The sequence below is a fragment of the Liolophura sinensis genome, chromosome 9 (genome assembly GCF_032854445.1).
Source record: "Liolophura sinensis isolate JHLJ2023 chromosome 9, CUHK_Ljap_v2, whole genome shotgun sequence".
In the NCBI taxonomy this organism is placed as follows: Eukaryota; Metazoa; Mollusca; class Polyplacophora; order Chitonida; family Chitonidae; genus Liolophura; species Liolophura sinensis.
In genome coordinates, this window is record NC_088303.1 from 20686150 (window position 1) to 20713659 (window position 27510).

General features: G+C 40.4%; 1 protein-coding gene across 3 annotated transcripts in view; it reads right to left on the minus strand.

Moving 5' to 3' along the window:
- Positions 1–27510, minus strand: part of LOC135475342 (uncharacterized) — a 50078-nt gene that overhangs the window by 10462 nt on the left and 12106 nt on the right. The window contains exon 1 of one of the 3 annotated variants that reach the window (XM_064755199.1): positions 5019–5338. The exons of the other annotated variants lie outside the window; for them this stretch is intronic. Coding sequence (XP_064611269.1) covers positions 5019–5069 — 51 coding nt within the window. The 5' untranslated portion in view covers positions 5070–5338. Of the gene's footprint in view, positions 1–5018; positions 5339–27510 lie in introns of those variants that run through there. 3 annotated transcript variants of the gene reach the window in all.

Sequence of the window (27510 nt, forward strand, 5' to 3'; positions counted from 1 at the left end):
GGGAATAAGATACACAACTATATAATCAATCATCTCTCAGCCGATAAATTGATTTTCCATATCACAAAGGCAACAGAGGATGTTGCGAAAACTGGATTTATGAACGTGGACAAAGGCGATGTCTACAAAGCGACGCAGTCAAGTACAGTTATCAGAGAATCCCGAATGTTCACCAGCCGTTTATCATCACCACAGAACTGCACGTAGCATATAATCCTTGTGCGTTTTATCACGGTTTGCTGATTAAACTAGAAAAAAACGGGGTTTCCATGGACACAGCTTTTGTATCAAGTAGGCCTATTCAGCATCTCAGGCATTTCGCTTCATCCGGAAGTACGTAAGGTGTAGCTGTTTACAACGACAACATACAAGTTATTATCTCTAGAGTTACAGTGTTTTTATGTTCAGATGAAAACGTCTGCAGTAAGGCAGACATTTCCTACAGCAAAAACACATGTGTTACTGGATTCACATTTTTTCCAGAACACACCGAATAAGTATGGGTCTTCGGCAAATATAAAGTGAATGGCTTCCAGATTTCAATACCGATTTCAATCATAATGATATTAGCATACTTATTTTTGCGCTTTAACTAGCATCTTCTAATCACAAAGTAGCACCCTATAATTAAACTACGTTAATGTTAATCGCAGTGATCAGATACAGTTTCCCGTACAGTTTCGGCATTTCAAGCCTGAGGCCACTTCTTGTCAGTGCGATCCACGGCTTTGGAGGACATATTCCACACCGTGATACGCTCGTGATAAAATAGTAATAAGGGTGATTTATCGGACATCGCTTCGCCTAATTTATACACGAAGAAAATCTTCAATCAGGGGGAAGCGCTGGTCGTGGATTTGACCGACTTATTCCGATCTGATAGCATAGCGCGCTGGCTCGACGGAGCCGACGAAATCCTGCTTAGAACACAAACCAGCTTTCAAGGACCGTGTCGAGGGCGATTCAGGCGCGTATCGGAGATGCGCTTCGATCTAATTCATTTCTCCCTCTTGAGCTAATCCCGGGGCCTGGATGTTATGACAGTCGTGGAATCTGGTAGAGCATAGGGCCGACTAAGCTAGTACACGAACACATCCCAGACAGCGGGATTGAGCTGTGTCCTTGTATGCCTAAGAGCCCAGTCCCGGGAAAGGGATATCGTGAAAAGGATTGCAGCATCGCGGGCCAATTCATCATGGAATTATTGGTCAATCAGTACTGGATATTTCTATAAGCTGACAGAGGGGCGTTTTATGAAGCGGTAGTAATGCCCGAGGAATCCATTATGGCGGCGTATTGATTCCGTTGTAGTGGCTAGTTGCAGCTGACAAATTCTCGCAGAGGTTGTAACCTTAGGTTCCTGCAAAAGGAAGGGCCGTGTTTTGTTCTGACTGGGAAGACGCTCACACAGTAAAGCATGTCGGTAACGCCTAAACGCCCAGACAAAAGCATAACAACAAACACATGCGCTCAACATTGTGTCTTCCTAAATCAATCATAAATTCCAAAGGTGACATTCTCGACCGCTATTGAAACAACCAATGCCTACAAACAACGGCTCTACCAAATGACAGACTCGTAAAACTCATACCGCTTTAGCAGAGCAGTACAAAGCTATGCACTCTTTTGTTGTTCTCGCCACTATATGGCTGAAATACTGCTGATGCGGTATAAAGCCATAATCATTCATTTCTTTCGTTGTTTCCGTACGTCACACTTTTGGCATATGTATTCCCATAAAACATGTTGATATTACACAAGCACTGCTGAAAACGACGTTTTTGGAGGTAATTTACACCTCTGTGTAGGTCCATTGGGTGAGATTTCGGAGGATACGACAGAAGGCGATGTACTGTCAGTAGTTTCAATAAAAGCTACTTTATCTACAACAAAATTGAGGATTACAGCAATAAAATCATTTAAATAATGACCTAAATAATGAATTTGGTGACGGGAGCTTTCACGTTGTAAGACATGCCGATACCAGAAAATGCCGTCGCTGTGAGTTCAAGTCCAGCTCATGCTGGCCTCCTCTCCTGCCGTAAGTGGGAAGGTCAGCCAGTAACCTATGGGCGGTCGTGGTTTTCACACGGTCTGTGTACAGTTTCTACCCACCATAATGCCGCCGTCGTATAAGAGAAACATTTTTGGGTACGGCGTAAAACACCAATCAAATAAATAAATCAAAACAATGATTTGTCACGATATGGCTGTACTTCTCCCAAAGTGGCACTAAGCCGTAAGCATTCATTGAAAAGAATAACAAGCAATAGTCTGGACATTAACATTATTATAACGATTTTGTAGCAAATGACATAACGTGGGAAACGACTTGGAATGTTATACTCAGCATGACATGAAATAAGCACTAAGCAGAAATGTCAAGAACAAAATATAAGCAAACATTTATCTTTTAACTTCTAGGTCTATGGTCAGACTTATGGGTGGAATCCGAAACCGGAGTACAAGAGCTGTATTTGAGCTTTGGATCTCACAGGTCAGGGACCTGCTGAAAGGGTCAGCGAGGTGCCCTGAGGCTTTGCAAAACCAGAAGCCATACCTGTTCTGCTCCAGCAACGTAGGTGTATACAAAATACATTTTTGTCGAACAGGAAAAGTTACGGACAGAAACGTTACATCTGGGTACAAATGTTTTCTCAAAGACCAGTGAAATATTATGATGAAACACTGTGAGATTAATAAGACAAGCTTACCCGCACAAACGGATATATTAGCTGGCAAACAGTCAGAGAGGGATTGAGAAGATTTGCTACAACTCTACAGAGAAGTGATTTCATTGGGGAGTGAACGAATTCAAAGCCATTCCGCTTCCATATAAAGGGATGGCCCTCTCCAGAAAGAAATGAATCCATTCAATGTAATGCATTTCCCAGCTTAGTGCGAAGGAAGGTTCTACGAGCTTGTGGCCAAAAAGTAACAATGGGAATTCCATGAAGAAACTCTTACGAAATCAACAGGAGAAAAGAGAGTTAATGGAATTGAAAGGAAGGTTTGGTTTTGTCACGAAAGGGAAGCTGTCTCATTAGCCAGAGCGGCTGTAGAACATCAAGAAAAGATGACAAAAAATCTTACTTCCTGCTGCAGGATATTTTTTCCCCCTATTTCTGACCAGGTTTTTCAGGTACAAATTTTGACAAATTAGATTCTAGTGACTTGTCAGCACGATGGACAGAGTTTTTCCTGCTGAGATCAATAATGGCCAATAGTGCGGAAACCAATTCGGATATATTGGTCACAGGTTAACCAGTGAGTCGACGCCAAACCTGACTACAAATCTATTAATAAGCTCAACTTGAAAGATGCTACATAGCTCATTGCTAATTAGATCCAGAGCTCTTTGGCACAAAAAACAACCGACTTAATATTCAAGGCAGCAACGTTGAAAGCCGTCAATAATCAGAGAAAAATCAATTTGCTGCAGAGAAAGTTCCATAAAGTGTGAAATATAATCAAAGCCGAACTTTTGCTAATAAAATATTCGAAGATGGCAGAAGAGTGCGTTTTGAAAAACTTGTATTGATCCATTTCATATTCCTTAGGTTTTGCGAGGCGTGGCGTAACTAGAAACAAGAGGTGCTTCTACATGCAAAAACGAGTATGAAAACATACTCAAAAATGAGTATGCAGTATTTTCCGTCGACTTATGACGATAGAAAAACACTACCCACCAATCAACTCAGCAGTCATCAAAACATCTTCAATGAAGATGTTTGTTAACATTAAATTTGCACCCCCCCTCCCAGCAAAAAAAGACAAAAAAAACATAATAACAACAAATATAACAGAATAAATGTTGTCTCTTTCACAGCGTAATCATTCAAAATTGCAAAAGCGCATAAGTACTACACTGGTAAGGTAATAAACATTCAAAAGAGGGAGAAATGTGATCCTAAACGGTATAAACAGGTAAGACAATACTGCACAGTGTGTCTATGTATAAAGAAAAAGTTCACATTTATATGGTACGATTATACAAAATGAAAACGTTTGACAGAAAACAAAGGGTCTAGTACGTTTATAACAAATTTAACATATGCGACATGCCGACAAATATGTTGTCTATATAACACAATATCTTGTAACCAATACCTGGGATACACAGGAAATGAAATGGCTTAGGAAGAAAAGTAAAGCCATACCCATGTACTCAGCTTAGGTACTTGCTTGGTTTCAGAATACCGGGGATGTTGGGCGGATTAATATTATCAGAGGAGTGCATGGGGTACTACAGACGACTAATCCAATCAATACGGACATGTGGAAGAATACATTCGCATCACAGGAACAGTGATGTGATTTGAAGTCTGATTATGGTCTTATTTCTACCGATCAGGTTAGTAGCATTGATCTGCTGCTAGAAAGACAATCTTACTCCTACCAGATGTACTTTACCAGCTTTAAGATAGCGTGGCATTGAAACGATCTAAGTAGATATGAAACAGAAATATCTGTGATATTGCAAATACATGAATATAGTTTTACCTGAAAATTAAGTTGAAATTGCGGGGTACATCGAGGAAATAAAACGACTAGAGTGTAAAAAAAAAGTACAAAACAAGGCAACACCAGACACCTGTGCTATTAAAGATCTACACGACCTAAAGCCTTAATAAAATAAAAAACTAAGCTTTATGAACCTATGTTTCACATGAAACAATTTGCCGAATTTTCGGATGCGTTATTAAAATCCGTAGTGGCATGTGTGACCGAAATTCCTAAATACTCTTAAATAGTATTTTAGTCAAGAATTCATGAATTCAATTGTTCAAATGTGAAACAATGCTGTTATTAAAGATAATTTTAATATAAAGAACCTATATAAAGATTCTCTCTTATCTTTAAACTTGGTATAGTTTTAAGTGAGTGCTTAGGGTTTAACGTCATACTTAACAATTTTTCAGTCATATGAAGACGAGCTAACAAAACATTGTATAACATTTTGATATAAGTTACAAGGACAGGAAACCCTAGTTGTGGACATCATACTGTCTACTTACCCACAGACAGAGAAGTAACGGGACACTCTGAACACTGTAAAAACACTTCATTTTTGATCATTTCCTTTACGATGGAAAGTATCTTGAACCTTGTCATATAAACAACAACAACAACAGCTTGACTTCTCAGCAATGTATTACAGCCGTCAGCTAGGCCTTCCCTGCCATTACTTGAAATGGAACAAGAACTACTTACAAGTACATTTCGATAAATGACACATGTAAGAAGTGTATCTTGTATAACGAAGACATTAATTAACCTTAATAGGACCAAAGCAACAGGGAGAGACAGACTTATGTATCCTGCGTAATGAACAGCGGTTTACTGTCTTGCCTGTAGTACAGTAGGTCATGCAATCCCCTGTACTCTACATGTCAGACATCGCTTTACCCACTCACAGTATATAGCGTTCCTGCGTTCCTGCGACGCTTAGCTCAAGAGTTCTACACTTTAACTTACTCATAGTTCAACTGGTGCACTGGTGTATTTAGGCATGACTGCTGTCGTATAATCTGTTAAGTTTAACAGTTTATTGCCTGAGTGATGCTAGAATGTATTCTTCTATTGCAGCAGATTTTTCTGTTAAATATAACGCACATATTCTAATAGTTCAACATAAATATTCTGTTAGATTAACAGTATATTATGTTCAACATGATGGAATATTGTGTTATAATAACAGAATACATTCTAGCATCATTCAGACAAAAGACTTTCTGTTAAAATTTACAGATTAATCTTTTGAATGTAGACGCCTTTGTAAAGCTGTTAGAAAATTTCCAGAGGAATGAAAGAATTGATGACACGTCATACATTCCGGGCTGAATGTTGCTATGGTCCTTACAGGACAGTGATACTTTGAAGGCACGAATGACACTCCTGTGAGAAAGATCCCACGTTACAGAACAAGTGAGAACAAAGCTTTCTAGCTGCTCAGAGGGTAGCTCCAGAAAGGAAATTAAGCACTGATATTCTGCTCGATATAATCGTTTCCCTCTAGCGGTGCGTCATATATACATTGTGACGTTATGACGATGTCTCTATGATTTATGTTACATGTACACAATTTGAGGACTGCGCATCATTATATCGAGTCTTTGATTGTTCTTTTCCTTTCCTCCTCTGATAATCCAAGCGTGATGAACTTTGCTGATAATTTATCGCACATTACGTCACTCGCATGAATTGTGCGTTAACTTAAAAACAAGGCTACACAATAAATAAAACACATTTCTTATTTATTCCACGTGATTGTCTATCCACGAGAACGTCAATGTTTAGGAGGGCTGAAATTGATCAGCTGAGTCAGAGAAACTGAATATGAAGTCCGACACTATGAGATAAAACCTGTGAAAAACTTAACAGGAAAATAACAAAGGTTGCCTTTGTTTTGGCTTAATTAACGATGTTCCAAACTTTGATTTTTCCTCAAACTGTCATTAATTTTCGGGACTTAAGCAAGGCAAAGATCATTCCATCGCATCATGGGCATAAACATCTATGCAAAACATCCTGCGCTCGTGAAGGAATACTATAAACTTCCTAGTGTAGAGCAATTAAAATGCAATTTACACAACTTCCATGGTTTCTTTGGACTTTAAACGAACACCAAAAACACATGCACTGTTTGACTTTCGACTGAACGGCTGGCGGTCTGTGGCCGCCATTGATGAATTGGGCAGATTCTCGCACCATTTGCGCTTTATTTGTTTGCCTATGCGATATTGAGCAATTCAGCGGAAAGATAGCAGTGGTTTTGTGATCAATGAAGGCTTTTAACTTGGGGCATGTACGCAGCGGAGGCTTCTTCACTGGCTTCATCATAAAAACCCAGCAGGGAACAGAATTCAGGGCAAAAACGACGTAACGAGCACATGTCAAAACCTTCTGTGTGTTAGCGTAATGGTATTCCCATGTATAATATGAGAACAGCAGAAATATTAGGCGCTTGGATTGTTTCCCTGCTGCCTGGAAAGATCCATCCATCCCTACAAGGATAGAGGTGGGTCGATCCTTCCAACCTTCATCCACAGCTATAGGATGCCAAATTGTATTGATCCGAAGGATCGCGGGCTTTGAGTGGCAAATGACAGTAATAAAAGGCAGATCAACAAGATCAGAAATGTCGCAGATTTGTGTTCATCGTATTAACCCGAGATACTCACAAGAACGCGTCTTTTGATGTCACCGAATCACAGAGGTATTACCTCTATCAGGGAGTGCTGAAGTAGATAAGGGATTTTGCTATCGGCGACATCAGGTCTTTGATGTCCATATATCACACACGTTCCTGTTATGTCTACACTGAGTGATGTCAGGGGTCTTTTTGTTAAAAAAGGCTCAGACAATACCGACCTATGAATCGGGAAAAGGCGTGGTTTTCTTCGGAATCAATTTTCTCACCTCCCTTTCGTAGCTATTTCTCTTTCTACACATATGATTATAGCATATATGTCTTATTTCAACCATATAAAACGCCTGCAATAGTTCTTTACTAGAACACAAATTATTTTCCCCGCACACCTCCCCTAAAAGAAAAGGTGCTGTGCCTCTGGAACAGACAAGGGAGGCGAACAGTTGGAAAGACCCCAATGCGGACACTATAATAAATCGAATAACAGAAGAGCTATTGGTATTCAATTTGAACCTAATGAAGCTTGTATCTTGAACCGTTTTTAATTAGTAAATCAAGGCTGCTATAAACTAAACGCACATAGAACTGTAACTCTTACACGAAATAATAAAAAGATTCCTTAGCTTGGGATGATCGTGTCGAATGCGCACACAGATTGGGTTTGGACAACTCTAAAAGCTCAGATATTACGCCACAAACATTGATGTTTTTTGAAGTTCACAATGCAAATCCACCTTCATTCCACACAACTTATTGCAGATTAATATTTTGCCATTATTGTCTCGTTTTTCTCTTGAGGATTTATTCTTGTTCTAGTAGAAATTCACCAATCTGTTTACGATTAGATTTTATTTTATTTATTTAATACGTTCTTTGATTTCGTCAATCTTTACAGTCCAGTAACCAAGCTGTTACAAGACAGAACAGAGGTTCTCCACCACTAAGCAATCATTTAACACGACTGACCTTGCACGCCTTACCCATCACTTAAGCACTGAAACCAAAGTATGATGATTATCAAACGTTTTATCTTAAGCGTTGTCACGAACAGAGACAATAAAGAAATCGCGTAGCATGCCAGTATGTGTGAATTTCATCATTTGGCCTCTATCCAGGTCTGGATTTTTACTTCAGACAGTTTCAAGTATAGTCGCAAATGAAACTTACATGTGTGTTTGCCGTCTCCTCTATATCTGACTCAAATTCTTTCTTAATTTTCTTTCAATGCATTACAATGGATCTAGACGGCACATACTACACTGTAGTATATTTCCACGCTAAATTTCCGTAAATGTATTCAAACATGTTTCAGTATTCAACGTTGCGTCTGACTGAAGGTTTTAAAATATTTGCTCCTGTGTTCCTTTTCCATATATACATGAATGTTTACATATATATAAAAAGTACAAGTATTTTAAATATGCAGAATTTGACTCCTTTGCGGGACTGGAGAATGATACATTACTAAATGCATTGTCAGTCTGATTGACAATGTCGGGCTAGAGAGATTAATCCCTCCCTGCCATAAAACTGTGGCCCATTATCTTTGTGTGCAACCAACAAATATCATCATGAATATAAAACGATGTAACAATAATTAATGAATGCAATGTGGGAAAAGCGTAATTTTATAACGCATATGGTGCCACTTATATGAAATGTGGCGCATATGTAGATTTAGAAACGCAATATGAGACACACTGTATAACGATCAACCATGGCATGGCATCTGGCTTAGACCACGTCAATGCATCACATTTATATTCACGATATAAAAAAATGCAACAAAAAAATTCGTGACTATATAAAATCAATCCTCCCTGACAAGCTCGAAACCATGTATTATTCTACAGTGTAATGGGTTATCACTGGGCTTGTAATCATCGTATGGTATAGATTAGATCTAACCTGGTTCTAGATGCAGTATTACACAGGCAGTGTATAATGATGGAAGATGGTGACAAGAATCCCCATCAGAAGTCATCAGGGCAGACAATGTTCTAAGACTATATATGCATATCTCCAAAAAGGTTGGGTTAGGTGTCATGAAGCTGCACACATTAGCAAACGACAATATCAGTGTGCTTCTCTCATGCTCCTGGTGGATCCAGGCTAGTTTTCCTTAGATGAACTACCACCGGCGGTGGGTTTAGCATTGGCAATGGCTTTAGCAAGGTCGGTGGTTTTAGCATCGGAAATGGATTTTGCAATGGCGGCGAGTTTAGCAAGGGCGTTGGGTGTAGAAATGGCGGTGGGATTAGATTCGGCGGTGGATTTAGCACCAGCGGTGGGTTTAGCACCGGTAGTAGATTTAGAATCTATAGTAGGTTTAGCATCGGCAGTGGATTTAGCACCGACGGTGGGTTTAGCACCAGGTGGTGGATTTAGCATGGGCAGTGGGTTAAGCACCGGCGGTGGATTTAACATCGACAGTAGGATTAGCATCGGCAGTAGATTTAGCACCGACGGTGGATTTAGCACCGACGGTGGGTTTTGCACCGGCGGTGGATTTAGCATGGGCAGTGGGTTTAGCATCAGAAGTGAAGTTAGCAATGGCGGTGGGTTTAGCAAGAGTGGCGGATTTATCAAGAGCGGTGGGATTAGATTCGGAGGTGGATTTAGCACCGACGGTGGGTTTAGCACCGGTAGTAGATTTAGCATCTACAGTGGGTTTAGCATCGGCAGTGAATTTAGCACCGACGGTGGGTTTAGCACCGGCGGTGGATTTAGCATGGGCAGTGGGTTTGCTAACAACGGTGGGAATACCCTGAAAGTGTGTTTAACATCAACTGTGTGTTTAACTTCAAGATTTGGGATAACATCGACAGCTGTGAACTGAGCAGGAAGGGTCGGTCCAGCATCAAAGATAGATTGAGCATCGGCGAATGGACTGGTCAAAGGCGTGAATATGTCTGTCCAGAGTAATAATTGTCATTCGGACAATATTTCATTCTTTTTATATTTTATGTTCTTCTTGTGTTGAAAATATCATAAGACAGAGCTGCTTGGGTCTTTAAGTCAAAGTCAAAAATTGCTCCGGAAAAAAGGGTAGTTGTAAACTACGATGCAGCTGGACTCGAACTCGCGACCTTCCGAACAAGATTTAGTAGCTTACAGTGCACACATTGGACAAAAATACACACCTGAATTGATCTGTTTTTTACCATCTCACCCACGTTGTAACTGGTGGTGTTTTTTTCGCAGGGGCTGTGTTTTTATCATCTTTTCTCGTTACCTTACATTGGCCGAGAAAAACCCACTGAGTTATGTATCACCGGAAGTCTAAGTTCAGGGATAAGCTGTCCTCTACACCTGAGTAACGACAGTCGCAGATGCTGACCTAACTTAAGGAGTTCTACGAATCGTAATTAAACCACGGATGTATGAATGGTAATTTTGAGAAGAACTCTGCATGCTGTTCCTCTTTCATTTGTCAAGAATGATTACATCAGTATCTGGATTGAACACTGCAAAAAGTTCCCATTCAACTCTAAACATTTCATGTAGGCACACAGTATTTATAGTGAAGGCAGCCTGCGGTAAATTAGGTTGACGTTTTATTTTAATGTACCACGTACCTTCAGTTTTTATATCCACTACAACTTTCTTAAAGTTTGAGGAAAGAGTGTCACTTTTACCTATCCAAAAGATTAGTCATGTTTGAAATAAAGTGAACATTAACTTTGGACGATAATCAGCGAAATTTTTACCTGATTCTTCATCCAAAACGCTATTTGTTTATAAGGTACAGTTTGATTATATACACGACTATACAAGAGCTTGACGTCTTCACATATTCCTAAGTTTTACAGTGTACGGCCACCCTGTGCGCCGCTTGTTGCGTTGCTCTTCTCGTTAGGGGTGTTTAGATACTTTCCGTGAATTGCGTGATGGCGCTGTATTGGGAATAGATTTGTCTTTCTCACCGTAAATTGCACATGAGTGGATGTGTTTACCTATGACGAGGGTTGTGTGATTCTCAGGCAGTAAACTCGAAGGTCTGCAGAATTGTTTTCAACAACGTTTTTCTCCGGTTATTTTAAATGCTCTGATTATTCGAACTTCACATCACTCCGTCCAGGTGGCTCTGAGAGGTGTATACATAAATACACGGTCCATGCTAAATATGCAATCGTTCCTTCACTGTCAACCAGACGGATCTAATACGTGTAAACGAACCCACGAATCTGTCAAGCCAGTTTTATCGGGGGGCGGACTAAATGCCCTATGACCCCCTCCACACAACCTCAACTATACATTGTAACCCGAAATCTTCCACAAAACAACGACGTACTTGGAAACCGAAATTTGCAGGCAGTTATTTTATCTCGTCCCTTAAAACTCACCAGGCTGTGCCGGATTTGGGCTACTATATAAACACACACTGTCAGCTGAATTGACTGGCTGGACTAATAAATTCAGCACGGTTATCATCTAGCACCGTCACAAGGGTACAATTTGTCAGTTAAACCTGTAACCATGGAAGCCGTTTCGCAAATGTAAAACACCACCATTATGATGTTAAATTAATACGTCTCGTGGGGCTAGCCGTTAATAAGCGTGATGAAAGCTAATCCTGATTTATCTCATAACGCCAGTTTCAATGTACAGGTAACAAAAGCAGACCATGGTTAACAGTAAAGGGACTTGCATTTCACTTCTCTTTTAAACAGCTCTTCCAAAACTTTAGAACGACATATGAAGAGCTTCCAGTCAAAACAAAATTTAGAATCCTAATTATGTCTAAGATAAGTAAATCTATTTAACCTTAAGTAGAAAGCGCTCATAAAGGATATCAGCGATTTCGTACTACACCCTTACACAGGCTTACGCCGGTCTATTGGCTCATCAATGTACCAAACGATTACTGCCTAATTTAAACACCACACATTTTTATCTCACATTAATCTCTATATGTTCTGTTCGCTCGTCTATTACGAGAAGTCTAGCTGGGGAAACGCCAGACATGCGCAGAAGGGGAAGTGACCATCATGGGAGGATAAGGCCAACAAATTTCGTCCACAGTTTACGGTTCCACGCTCCAGGCCGATTCTAGCTCCTCAACAATTCCACGAGATAACCATATGTTCATCAGGTGTTCTCCTCAGTGGGGACGGTTTCGAAGCCACCGACAGTTTCCACAGGGAACGTTTCCACACCAGCATGAGATGAGATAAAATTAAGGAAACAATTTACAAGACGGTTTAAGTTGAGATGTTCAGATAAACTCTAGGTGTTGAGATAATAAACGTGCACTACCCCGCACATTAATCAACAAGGCATAGTGTACTGCCATGTTCAATTCAACCAAGCTTCCGTAATTTTAGCAGTGATACATAAACATGTAAGCAGTCATATATAAAGACATAACCAGTGACATGCGAAGTGTTTTGTTACTACAGCCTGTGCTATACGCATTAACATCCAGTTGAGGTCCCCGTCCGCGTAAATCAAACTACATGTGTAGTTAGCTCTTCCCAGAACCAAACCACGGGGAACTTACACTGATAATACTACAGACATTTGTATTTGTAAATTATGTCATACTACACATCACTAATGCAGTTTCACTTTACTCCAGTGTGAAAAGGCATATGCACAAAATGACAAGAGGGCTAAAAAGGTACGAGACATCATCGCTTTCATATTTAGTGTATACATGCTTGTTATGGGTGCATATGGTTTATCACTGACTAGAAATTCTCCCAATAACGTCATTGCTACGTAAGCTCTTTGAGATGATACAAGTGTTAAGTTTCTCTGAGCGTTTAAAATCACGGACTATAGATGATCATTTTGACCCGCGCTGAGGTCAGCATGCGTTAGTCATGTGCTAATGGGCGACTCATCTGAAAAACGCTTCGCAGTGTTAAGAGAACCCAGTTCAAAGGCGACAGTGAGATTATTTACAATCGGACTCACCAAAACAAAAGAAACAAAAAAATTAGTACCACTGCTGATAAGGACAACTTGTCAAAAGTCAGACACTTACAGGAGAAAATATAATAAACCTATCAGTCACGAGACAGTAAGAAGAATGTAAATTGCAGGTTTCAGTAATGTGCAGCAATAGACATAGAGCTAGGACAAAAAACACATCTCAGTTTACATCGTCAGATGTTTGGCAGGTTAAAGATGGTCGTCTCCGATTAAGACGGTTCATGCCGGCCGTGTAGCTATGAGGTTTCGCGTGATCTGTAGCTTGGTAACATAAAACCCTGACAAGTCAACACAGCCCCAGAGCAAGAACAGACGGATAATCCCCAACGTACACGCAGGCGCACGGATGTGTTTGCTAAAACCATTGAAACAGACGACACAACGCTTTATTAGGCTGGTCATTAGAGGTTACATACATCTGATGTCAGGCGCTGCCCAGTAATATCCTACGCTGACATGGTCTCCATGCAATGACTATACGTAAATTTTGTTATTTTTTATAGGCGGACTTGGTGATATTCATAAATTAATAATAAATGTTTTTATTACCAATGCAATAAAAGTCATTAATTTCTTTTTTAAATAATTAAAAAAGTAAGGGTTCAATTTTTTCTCAACAACTAAAACCGTTGAAAACATGCTATTTCCTGCAGCGGCCCGTATTTTACTCTGATACATACCGGTATTGAAGAAACTCTATAAAGCGCAAAACACATTTCGCTCACTCTGTCTCACTCTAATTTCATCGTATATATGAATGCGCACGGTAAAACTTTAGTTTACTTAATCATTTTACTAAAACTTTTACGACAAAGGCTGTATCCATAGGTTTCGATGACTTTACTATGTAAAGCTTCTAAACCGATATTCACACACAAATACCATCAAGCCAATTACTAGGACAGTATTTAGAGGACAAACATTCAATCCTAAATGTTTTACCTATTGCAGTAATCTCGTCGTGCTCAGGTACAACAAGCTTTTCTAGTTTCTTTAACAGTCATGCCACATAAATCCAGCAGAGCGCAAAAATATCATTCAAGAACAATTGTTAATGCAAAGCTGAGAATGAAAACTTGTAATTCACACAAAGAAATCATGACCCAAAACAAAGAGCTTTCGAATTATAAAATGAAACTGCATTTGAAACTGTTTAAATTATCAAGTTATATATTTAGATAAAGTTTTTACATGTCTCTTTCTAAGATGCTTAGATCTTACTATGCTAATATGACAGACTGTATGCGTGGACCAAGTCTGTCTATAGTGAGGGTGAATCATGGAATACATGTTTACAGCCATTGTATGTCATAGAAACAAACCTATTTCAAAAGAAAAGCATTCGTGGCTATTCAATTCAACACCCTGTAGTTCTTAACACAGCAAATCGTTGCTCAACAAGATTCACCCAGCAAAATTTACCATTAAGGTAGGCTACATGACGTACACCAAGAAAGAGGCACTGTATAGTATATTTTTTTATTTTATCACAAATACACAATTTCACAACAAAGCTTCACACAAACAACCCTACTCTTACACCAAGCGGGTGAAACCTGCGTGGATTCTACCGCCTTATTACAACAGAAAAACTCTCCGTCTAGAATTTACAAACACAGGATATATAAATATGCTCTCAACCACTTATTGTGCCTCATATATAGGATAATCACAATCGAGTCACGCGTGCATTTGACACCGTTTAGCAAGGCAGCGATTTGGAGGCGTGTTTACCGAAAGTCGCTTACTTAAACATTCTCCACAGCTTCTTAAGAAAACAGAAAGATATTTCGGAATCTCACCCAAGTCGTCTCTGAAAATATATGAACCTGTATGTCGGCAAACAAAATCTATTCATCTGGTGCGTATGGTTGAGCTTGGGATTTAGGGCAAACTTTAGGCAGGCGCCAGCTGTGAGCTTACTTATAGACTTCATACCTGGATCATATCGACAGTGAAATATCTCCTACCGCCTGCAGATGGCCTTCCTATAGCAAGCAGCTTCGCAGAAACCGCGGCTTCTTCCAATACAAAAACAGTGCATTCAAAAAATAGCTCCACACAGTTTGCTTTGGGGAGATTGGCAACGAAAAAGTTCCTCTTTAGGAGGATGAAACTGGCCGCTGTGCGTTTGAAGGATTTCAAAGGAGTTCTTCAATGTACTTCAGATCCCGCGTCTCCTTTTTTCACATTAAGAATCCCTTGCACAACAATCGCTGCTGGAAATGGCATTAATATTAAAAGATCCTTATACAATATGCTTATGACAAAAGTGCTATCGTCAAACGTTTTGCGATTACGTTTATGTTTAACCATGTTTTGATATTCAATACGGTGTGTATAGCCTCAGGCGTATATGCTGAGTGGACCTACTGTGAATCAGCTTGTACAGGAGGCAAACGGAAGACGCTGTAATATTTGGATATCTAATAAAAATAGATCTAATGCTTTTATTCTTAAATCGTCATAACAACGGATTACCACATCATTCCATTATGAAAATAGTGTGACTAAGTCAATACAAAGTATACCATAGGTACATGCATGACGAAGAATAAAAGAGGAGGTTACATACTATTAGTACAACAACAATGACAAAGATGCATAAACCACCACCAAACTCTAGTTCGCCCTGTATCAATTGCCTTATACCAAACGCATGAGCAAAATTTCAGTAAAAAGACCTTAAACACAGTGTACCCAAAGAGAGTGCCAAACACAGACAGACAGACAAACAAACTGACAGACGAGGTGAAAAGTTTCTGTCCCCACGGTTTCAATGGATAAGGGACTAATGACATAGTTCACTTGATGTTTCATGTAACAAGTACTGCTTATGCATTAGTACATAAAAAAGCTACGAGATCGGTTTAACGCTTCTTTCACAATGGTAGGCGGACACCATACAAGAGAAAACATCGAAATCGACAGGGTTTTTCTGATTAATGGTCGCTATTTAAACAGAACACATCCTCAGGGAAAACGGCGTCGATTTACAGGCATATATTTGCGTATCCAGTATAACGGTTTATTTTCATTTGGTTGAGGCATGTGCAGGACGAGACAGGTTGTATCGGGTTATGAAGGTTGTTATGGACTATGCGGGATTCTCAGGCCTTGAGGCGAGAGTAACAATACACCATATTAACGCTGCTGATAAGCACATGGGTACAAAGACGAGCTCTGCTATACTCTGGGTTGGCATGCATCTGCGGCCAAGAGCTTCAATGCTAATTTCTTTTTTTCTTGGTTGCTTTCTTTTTCTACCGTGCACGCCGGATATCGTATATTTAACCCGTCGTAGTATTATATCACATTGAAGCTAATTTGGCGGAGGATTTAATGTGAAGTGCACGTCCAAGAAGATTCCCCGGGCGCACCTGTCTCTGATATGTCTGTGAAAGTTACTATCCCGTCTAAGCACTTCTGGATCTCATATGTACAGAGAAGAACTAACTAGGAGACACCTGGTGAATACCATATGGCTAGGAATGTAAGTGTAATTCACGCCAGGTCTGCGAAACACCGTGCATAACGACCACCATTGATGCCGGTTATAACCCTGGTCTAATTCCGTCTAAGCAACGTCACTCTTTAAAATTAAAGCACCTAAGGAGTTGCCCTTATAACACAGAATTCACGGAAGAAAAACGTCATTCATAAATTTGGAGACGTCTTGAGTCGTCCTAACGCTAGATATTGTCCAATAAAAAATAAGAACTCAACACACGTTTTTTTAACATGACTGCATTATATAACAAAGCTCTGCCAAAAGAACCACAATCACGGAAGCAGACTAGAGGTATACGTTGATACTGAGATGCTGAGTTGAGACTTTAAAGATGTAAAGCGTTGCTTACGTCGGACAGTTTTATCAAGTTGTTCTACAACATGAGCTTACAGAAAACTTTCAGAGAAAACCTTTGTTAGAGATCCTGAAGGATTATCTGACTTTCTATCAACAGCTTCACAAGTTTTGAAGAAGTCAAACGTTGGACACACATAGGATCAGTTTCAGCAAATACGCTCTGTTTTCAAATGGACTGACGTCTGTTTGGCAGAAAAAGACCTTGGAGCAAGCAAGACAGAAGAACGGGAAACTATTGCCGCCTGTGTGCAAATCTCATTGTGGTCATGTAAATATAGGTACAGAACCTGTCTTTGTAATTCCCCTAAGACACTCTTAGAGAATTTGTTCGTTTTGATTACGATGACAGGTAACACAAAAGACCACACGCCGGTTGGCATAAGCTGGAACTGTTGTAGAAAGCCTAACAGAGGCCGTTTGCCTGAGTTAAGTCTCACCGGATTCCAGCAAGGCTCCCCTGATTGCGTTCTTGTATGGTTGCGCTGACACGAGGAGTCCCACTGTGCTGCTCAATATTTAATCGGTTCATCACACACGCTCTTGTGTCTGTTTTATTTGCCGTGAGATCTATAGTTATACGGGGTTTTGCCGGTGGTCACTGACAGTAAGCAGTGACAGATGGCTCTGATCCCGCCGGGGAAATGATCTCCACTGATCGGGAAGCCCAACCAGCAAGTCTACATTACATACCATTCACTTCATCCGGAGAGGGTGAAGATCCAAATTTTAAGCCTGAAGAGTTATTCTCCAGATCTTTCTAAATCCGTAGTCATGCACTTATTAATCAAATTCCATTCCCTGATCTTTCTCCATGGCGATGGGTTGGCATACCTGAGGTTCGGGTGATGTGGATGGGGTGAGGGGTGGGGGGATGGGGTGAGGGGTGGGGGGGATGGGGGGTGGTTGGTGTTTTAGAGGGGCAGTGGTTGAGGATACAGGCAAACTAACATGCATCCATGCAAAAAAGGAGCATGCAGTACTGGTCGTAATTAGCGATGCCGAGGAAAACGTTCTTTGTTGTAGTGTGTACCCCAAAACTTTCTGCATGGCATCAGACAATTGGGTAGCTCTTTCTTTGTCTAATTAACAAAATTGATTCTCGTATTTACAGAGGTATCGTTTACACGCCTATGACGCCAGATGATTTCGTACTGCGTCTATATGGTATATATCTTCACTAGGTTACAGCACAATGTAATTTAATTTGTGGGCTGACAAATTTGGTAGCACAAATTCTGAAACCTGCGTCGGAGCACCTTCATTAACTCTCCTTTATAGATGTGCCAATCACCGTTCGTCTCAATTTCCTTACATCTTTGCTACATCTTTCCTTTTTATGTTCTTCTTTATAGTCTTTTTCCTCCAGGGTCAGATTACAGAGGTCTAGTTTGTATATTCTAAAACATCTCACTACACTTTCAGTGAATGAGCTTTCTTCTTCTCAGGCAAACTATATTATCCTACAACATGTATTAATTCTCCTTGCCAATAAATTCAGCCGCAATTCATCCGAAAGATACAAAAAGCAAAAACATTCATATTTTAACTCCTGACTTCAGAATTAGACACACGCAGTCTACATGATCTATTGGAAGACGTTACTTGCGTAGCATGACATTATTGATTTTCAGATACTACAAATTACAGAAGCAAGAACATCGCCTTGACGCCACATATTCAAGATTAATGCTAGCGGAAGACTCCAACAGAAAGGCATAGAAGAGAGATCTCAGGAGGGTATTCTCACTCAATAGCCATGTGGACAAGCGCGAAACGACGGGATTCCTTAATAAATAGAGGTGATCTATATCCGGTAAACATAATTAATTGATCTTGACCGTTGAGACTGACCAAGTACCGGATGTTTAGAGAGGTGCCTCATTCAATCCGATCACAGAACGTCGTGCAGCTCGATGAAGCACTTGTCTACGTGGCCAGCAGTTGAAAAACAATAATTCAATGTTTTTACATGCCATGACCGTTAAAAATGGAAGGAGACGTTAGGGACGGTGTAATGGATGGGGAGGGGGATTCGCGTCAACATAGCACCAGGCCATATTTCTCCCAAGAGAAACATCTAATATATTGGTGTGTTAAAAACCCGCAGATCTGGTCTCTACATCCATCTTATGTAATAATTTACAACTTTCAATTGTTTTTCATTCTACATGTTTGACTCTGATATCTCGGAAGGGATTCTTATACCGACTGAAACCCAAATATTGCGTATTTTGTTTATGGAATACTACTACTCACATTTACGAAACGATTTGAGGAAAGGGCATCATCGCCATCTGCAATGTTTTTGACCACACGCCATCATATGATCTACTAGCAGCATGTATAGCACATGGCCAGATGAACTTGTTTGGTGGAGACTGGGTGTATACAATCTAGTCAGTTCTTAGATAACAACATCCCTTCTGACGTGTTAAATGCAAGTAAGTCACAGGGCATGGTTGGCATTGCCGAAACAAGCAAGTAATTTCTCATGTTACAAGACCTATAGTGACATTTTAACTGGATGTACAATACAGGTCTTCAAGGACTTGCTTGGTACGCACTTTGCGCAAAAACCAAGTCATTTCTCATATTACAATATCCCTGCAGCGGATAGCAGAGAATACCACATAAATTATTCAGTCGAAACAGATCAGCATATTAAATCTCCCAACGCCGTGCGCATAACAAAAGGATCGAACACGTGAAGGTTTTGTTGGGAGCCGTTCTCGCCTTCATCGCCCTAGAAAGCACCATGATTCCATTTTGTGATAATCAGAAGAGACAGTAGTTTCCCAAAGTCTAAGGTCCACAAAAATATGTACAACCCAATTCCTGCCATATCGCATACAGCCTACAATTGTATAAACGTGGGGTCATTGGTCCATGGACAGAGCTATCCTGTCTCGCCGATAGACTTTGACCAGTTTTTCGAATCACATCATATTGAGAATAACGGCAGATTACACTCAAATCAAATCATATAAAGCTCTGCGTGGGGATACCGGTGGTTTTGAGGAATTAGTTGGGATATATATGCTGACATATGCCATAACAGTCGTATTTTCCGTCCAACCGATCCATAGGTAAAGCGCTAAATAACCGAGCATGGTATTCCCCCGCCCCACACCAAGCAGAACGTTTCTGACGTGCTCCCATTAGGAGAGTTTATACAGGCAGACAACATGGTCGAGTGATTGACGAGAAATAACATCAAACAGACATCACAGACGTGACGAATCTGCCACATTGAAAAACAGCATTTGATATAGTTGTCTGTAAAGGAGACAGCGTTCGCCAGCCCTGACGGTGTTCTATCGCACGATTCTAGTACAAATCAAGATACTCAAAAACTGTTTTTCTGACAAATTGAAATATACGTGGGTTGTGGCCATTATGGCAATCTGTTGATAATTTGACCTTTTCATGGTACAAGAAGATTGCATTGCTGTTCAAAGTAGGATTGTTGATATCTGATACATAAAAAGGCTTAAGACCGCCCGTGAAGGTCTATTCTTACTGGGTTCCAAGAGAACTTTGTACAAAATTGTAACGATTACTTACTCTCTCGTTAAAAATACAAAAGCACTACAGCCCATTTGAATTCATAACACGAAGGCTAATTTACAAACGCATTTATGAACTGGGTACACACTGTTATAAGATAGCATGTCACAAAGGGCTTAGTGTATTTTTCCCAAAAGCCCTTATCTGAGCACACAAACTTCTTACACACAATCGCCACGGTATGGCTGAAAATTGTGACGTTAAGTCATAATCATTCAATCCTAATCACAAACCAAGTAAAAAAGTAAAAGTGAGTTGAGGAATATCTAGAGCTTTAACGTCTTTAGAAATGATCCTTGAATATTGCCTATCTCAAAGCTGGTAAATATTGGCTTTACGTCTAAGACCTGACCTCACTGGCCCTGTATTGCTAACTCTAATCCTTTGTCCGACAACCAATCAGAAATCAACAACCACTGCTAGTTTCAAGTTAAAAAGGTCGCTTGAACGCCTGTCATAAAATTAACAAATATTCAGCGGAAGTAAAGCTGAATACATGCGCAGTAGATACATTGTGTCAATTACAGCTGAGGTCACATTATCCTCAATTCCATTAACATTAAAAAAAAAACGTTTGCAGATACCGAACCAAGCTTTGTACTTAGCGAGGAAACAAATCGGATTCAGCCTGGTTAAAAGCAGCATGGGTTCGGCACCACAGCAGACTAAATCAAATAAACTTCAAACTGGATGTGATTTGACCGCAGCTTAAAATTCTGTATCAAAATACGCGCTGCAATACGATATGACTTAAGTATCGTCAAACTGAAGTAATCGTGGGTAGCACATCGTGGGTAGAGCATCAACACAGGTCAGGATAATAAAGCTTCAAGTGTTCTCAAATGACCTACTTAAGGCTTCAATTCAAACCCATTTCTCCATTTAAAAGCCATACCCCCCTGCATATCTTCGGGTACAGTACCATTCCTTACTGCCGTTTCAAACAATTTCAGACCGGTGTAATACGTTGCGTTATGTATGACACGTTCGTCAGAGTGCATGGTTTTATTACCATCAGACGCATGTCAGGATTCCAAGCGCAAAGGCTACGCTGCACATCCTTGTCATTAGTGTAATTGTCGGAGCGGGGCTAGCGTCGGTTAGACGGTCATAATTCGATACAGTACGGCTGATTCTCGAGTATTACGAACCCACGGCGTCTCGTTACAGTGCTGTATTCTGCAATTGCTGAGGAGTAAGCCTGTCCGCTTAGATTAACTTCATCGCCTACAGTGGACATCTTCTGACGCTCCGACTGGTCAAAGCCTATCTAGCCAACACCCCTGGGAGACTCCAAATGGTTATATCGACCATACTGACTCCGGTCATCAACAGCTGATTAATGAAATGGTCGTTTGGTTTCCGTCCTCGGTCAATGGCTCTTCAGGGTACCATCTCATGGCTGCTAGGCCAACACGATCGCCGAGGGGACTATCCGGTCTTGTAGGGCTCTACTTTAACGTTGCATGCTACATCACATTCCAAAACTCATTACAATATGCAGCATACCGGCCCCATATCATAGCATGATTCAACATAAGAAATATCCGGAAATACCTGTTCTTCCAAAACTATAATCAAAACTTGCGTCAACTCTCAACAGAACATAAGAAATAATTACAGCCCTCCTCTCCTGATCCCCAAAACGGTAAGTGCCAAAATTATTTCCATCGAGCCGTATCATCAAGGGTTTGTTTCAAGAGGAACTATGTATCCACCTATCGTACATCTTATAAACAAACCGTGTGCACAGTGTTCCTATTTGATCCACCTTATTCACGTCGTATCCGTTTGTTTTCACACTGTATACAGTATCGTAGTAGTCCATTTGTCAATATTACAATAATTAACTAAAGCCATATGGCTCCGTGTGCATTGTAGGCTGAATACAGCAACTGCTTAATGAAGACACACGACTCTCTCACTAGCAGGCCACAACATTTGCTTAGTTAATGCGCATATTTTACATTTCCCTGTCAAGGCTGAGTCTCGGCTAATTTTCAGGTGCTCTTCTCCATAGTTCCTCAAAAACGGCTTTTTTTTTCACTTGTTTGTGTGTTCAAAGCATATGCAGGTGTTGGAGAACCTAAGATGTGGGGAATAATACATTTATAAGCACAAATGTGCCAATTGTGTACTTCTGAGAAGCCGTCCAAAGCAAAGGTGATAAATTAATCTCAGCCCCGCAGCATTGGTGGGAGCACTTCCGTATGTAGCAGTTACAGTGTCTATCCTATAGTGCCATTCCAAATAACGATTTTAAAGAGGGCCTGATACTTGGGACTTAAGAGAAAGCGTAGGGAATGCTCGACACAATGGCCGATAGCATGTGACTGGATGGCGTGCAGTTCATGACATCTGCGGTAAATTGCTTCTCTAGGGTACTACATCCTACTCCAAAAGAGAGCCCACAAATGCTATATGACGGGTAATAAGTGATACAGTTCGGAATAAACCCGAAGAAAAACTGTAAACACACTACCACGAGATTCTATACATGTTCTCTGTTAACGACCACAAACGTCTTGTGCAGACCGCTACACAAATGCTACAAGCTTAAAAGAATTCATCTTGCTAAACTCGTTATCGGTCCTTGCTCATAACATCGTACATGACAAGGAGGTGAGGTAATTGGATTTTCTCCCGGCCTTTTACATTGATGGCAAGGAAAAAAGTTACAGCTGCTCGCTTCTATTTAGCTTCACGCCTAAGGTAACATTTATTAGGTCCGTTTTGTGACATGAACAGCTAACGAAGTAAAGTGGCCAGAACTGCGATGAGCAACTTAGGATGCAGGTCAGGTTTTCATCTCAGATGAATGGAGGATTTCGGGGATATCGGGCGAGGTCGTTGAATACAATTCAAGCAGAATACCGGATTGACAACCCGCCCAACTAATTCGGCTCCAAAAGGATTGGGACTATCGCGCTCAATCAAGACCCGGATTTGCAGGACGATGGAATAAGATAGCAATATCGACCTACAACAAAGCAGCCAGCATAACAGGGGTGGCCCATGTATAGAAACGGCCACGTGCTCTTAACTAGCCACTCCACTGATATATCATCAAAGCACAAAACTGACTGCAGCCAAAAACATGGTTCACTGACGCCCGTCTATATCACAGACAGACAAACTGGTAGTGTTTTATACGCGTTTAGGATAAATATACACAAACGGCTCATTTTCACCAATCAGCGTGTAGACGGTCGGACTATCATCATGCATTGGGAGGAGTGGTCCTGGCATACAGGTGAAGCATTAAGTTTGGGTACTAAAAAAAACGGAATAAAAGACAAGTCAGCTAATTCTATATTCCAGACTGAAACTCTATATAAACCGCGATCTGCGCCAAGAAGAATATCAAAAGGTATTATTTGGCGGGTAAGCTAAACATTTTGAGTTGACAAAAAAAAAAAACACGCCAATATAAAGCAATACTTCTTAAAAGATCATTACACTTTTAAAGGTCTTGGGGTCTATATATGTGCGTTTTAGCCTAAGTCATCGTACTTACTCCACTGGTGCGATCAATACAAGCATATTCCAGTTTACATAGCAAAATTTCTCCAATCAAAGTCATTGTTATATAGAATTTACCCATTAACTGCATCACTGAATTATCACGCAGCATCCAAGACGATGTAAATGTGTTTTCACCTTAAATGCCCCGAGGAACAGTAATTCCTAATTTCTCTGTTACTATGGTAACATATTTTCTAAAATCAATAATTAGATAGCACGAAAGCCGTCAGTATTGAGGCTTGATTAACCAGTTAATAAGCGGAAGCACTTGTCTGGTCGGTCCGGGCCGTCATGACGAAATGAAACTAGCGAAGACCTTTTTCTGCCAAAGTAAGTTCGAGGTCCAGGCTACAATCTAGTTTCCTGTAAAGCAGAACCTGCCATATGAATGAATTCAGTTTGAATGCTTCGTAATATAATACAAAACGATAGATTCTTTGTATGCAATTGAGTTTCCTAATTTTAGGGGTTCCATTTTACTGAGGCAAACTTTTATCCTTCCATAGCAAAGTCGGTAAGCAGTAACAGAGGGAGATCGAAGTTAGCCTACTATGGATAGGGAGGAAAGAGCTCATGCAAGGGAGACAATAGGATACAACTGTTGAAAAGTACATAGTATAATTTTGATTGCGCATAGCAAGCGGTGTTTTTCCATTTTTTGAATACTCAAGTCATAAGTGATGGTTTGACCGATTGAATACCTTGAACAACTGAAATCGCGTGGCAATTAAGAGATGTAGAAAATGAACTTTACGGAACTTTAACTTTACAAAATGACCCTTTCGGCATGATCTTTCCTGCCTGATCGGCCAGCCTCGTCCAAGTCCGTTTCGCGGTGTTAAGGTAGACAATAAAGACCATTAATAACACAGGACAAAGCAAAGTTCACCAACCTCTGCCAGAATAGACAGCAATTTGGCGCAATGAAATTTCCAACATGTGAACTTTTGACAAGACTAGCCGGATAAGCAATCTCAATAATCCGTCAGCAAATGAAATTTCTGCAGACCAATCAAGTACTGACTTCCGGTGAAAGAGAGGGTGATTAATGCCTAGACCAAGGCAGCGTTCTGTTAGAGGGCGCTGCACTCACTAGAGGCTCTTCACGGCCTCTCTAGCCCGATCACACAGTGGGCTATCAATCAAACAGATTCGATATGAAAGTCTTATTTGGGTACGCCTAAATGAGCCTATATGCCATGCTCTCATTTGTTATCCTTCCAGTCAAATACGCAAGGCTGTGAGCAAGCAAGTCCGCCTTGGTGAGCATCTCATGAAGGGCTTACGTGAAACCCAGCTTGATTTGAATTTCAAATGAAGCAGCCTGCGGGAAAACTCCACAGTGCGCTTGAGATTGTTAGCGAGGGGAAAAAGGAGGATGAACAAATTATTCCCGGGAAATCTTACAGACTTCACTCTGCTAGAATCGCGGGAAATTATTCATAGAAAGATTTTAAATGGTAAACACTGTAACATAGGATTTTTAATAGTATTTGCAAGTACAAGGTTAGTGTGGGACGAGCCGGCTAATTGCGACAGGCATTTCCAGTTACGCAGAAAAGGACCAGTACATTATGAAGCAGTATAAGACTTGAGATAAGTCCTATATAACAGTAAAGGTACATGGTCAAAATGCAACCAATAATAAAATCTCACGATCAATGGCATGGTCTTGAAATCTTGGGTATGATTTGTCAATCAATGTACAGATAATTGTAAACGTCCAAAACAAATGAGATCGTATATCCACAGAAAAAAATTCGCCAACACAAACCGGGTTCCGCTTTCTCAATGAGGATTAAGACTTACCAGAATAGTAGAACACTCAATCGATCATGTCTTACGTAATTTTACCTTAGAAATCCTTTAGGAGAACAAACTGAAGAATCAGTCTATCTGAAACTCCAAAGTCAGCATCGCAATTTAAGATGTTATGAAAGGTAAGCAAGGAATCGGATCAAATATTCTATAGCTGTGCAAAAAATCTCGGTGGTTAATCCCCAGTTATTGAGATATAAATCTTTCTCATTTAACAAACGGTTAACTTGACTTTCTAGGACATGCTTGAAGCGGTGCTGCAATAGCGGTTAATGAATCACTTACCAAGATAAAGGTTACATTGGTCAAGGCAACTCAAACCTTAACTATAGGTTTAAGCAGGACCTAAAACCCAGGTCAGGGTTACGACCCGTTCAGAAGTTTGTACAGGTTCAATGATGCAATGATTTCTATATTTATTTATATATTTATGGTGTTTTACGTCGTACGCAAGAATATTTCATTTACACGACGGTGGCCAGCAATATGGTGGGAAGAAACCAGGCAGAGCCTGTGGAAAACTCATGGACATAACGGAATTAGGGGTAATGGTAAAATGAAGTAAAAGGTTTGACGTGGATATAAACATCCAATACGATCGTATGCCACATATATTTCGGTATGATAGGTTATGGATGGACTATAGTAATGAATATCTTCTTTGCCATTGCCCAGTCTCTAAGGTAAAGGTAAAACACACGGATAGCCTTAAGCCAACTATCTAAGATCCATGAAGCTGACTTAAAATCGAGAGCTTAGCGATGCGGGCCTGGAGAAAGCCAAACACTTCACCATCCTGGGTGCACCAACTGAAGCATGTTTTATCGGCGTGTTTATAGTATGGCAGCGATTCCTTGGGAAATTACAGGCTGCAGCTCTACCATCAGCTCTTTAGCCGCCCATTGTGAAGATAAACGGTAGCGTCATTAGCCCAGTCTCGGGAATACGATCGAAAATTGCGCCGTTTTATCTGGTCGAATCGGAGGCAGTCGTGGTTAGGAATATACGATTACAGTGGGTGGGGAAATGAGCATCCCTGTACAGAGGTAATACGAGCGATCGAAATGTCCGGGTAATATATTTTCACCGATTTACCGAGGAGAGATTTACAATTTACATGTACACAGTGGGCCTCAACGAGCAGTGGGAGACTTAGCGGAGATTTAAGGCACTGGGGAAAATCTCATCGATATAAATTGGTTTTATCGCGGAATATTTCGTCCTTGCTTCATTCAAGGGATGGCTGGAAGTAAAATCAATTTCCGCCAAGTACCGCTAACATATTGCTGGTAATGACGAGGTCACGGCAAATCAGGCGTCTTCCGATTATTACAATGTCTACACACTTCATAATTTCCAGCGCCATTCAAACCACGTTAACCCCTTAATTCCATTCTTCCACAGACATGGTCGTAGACGAACTGAAGTGGAAAAATTGTCCGCGAATGCCAGTAAATACTAGCACGACCTTGATCCCACGGTCATAAAACCACGATTCTTTACAATGCTTTGTTTACTACCAAAAAACACGTCTGTAAATAATTCACTTTGTATACATTCTGTACAAATAAACACGATATTCCCTGTACTTTCCCTGATACTTGTTAAAAGATTAGGGTCGTTTTCACTCTCATTTGGG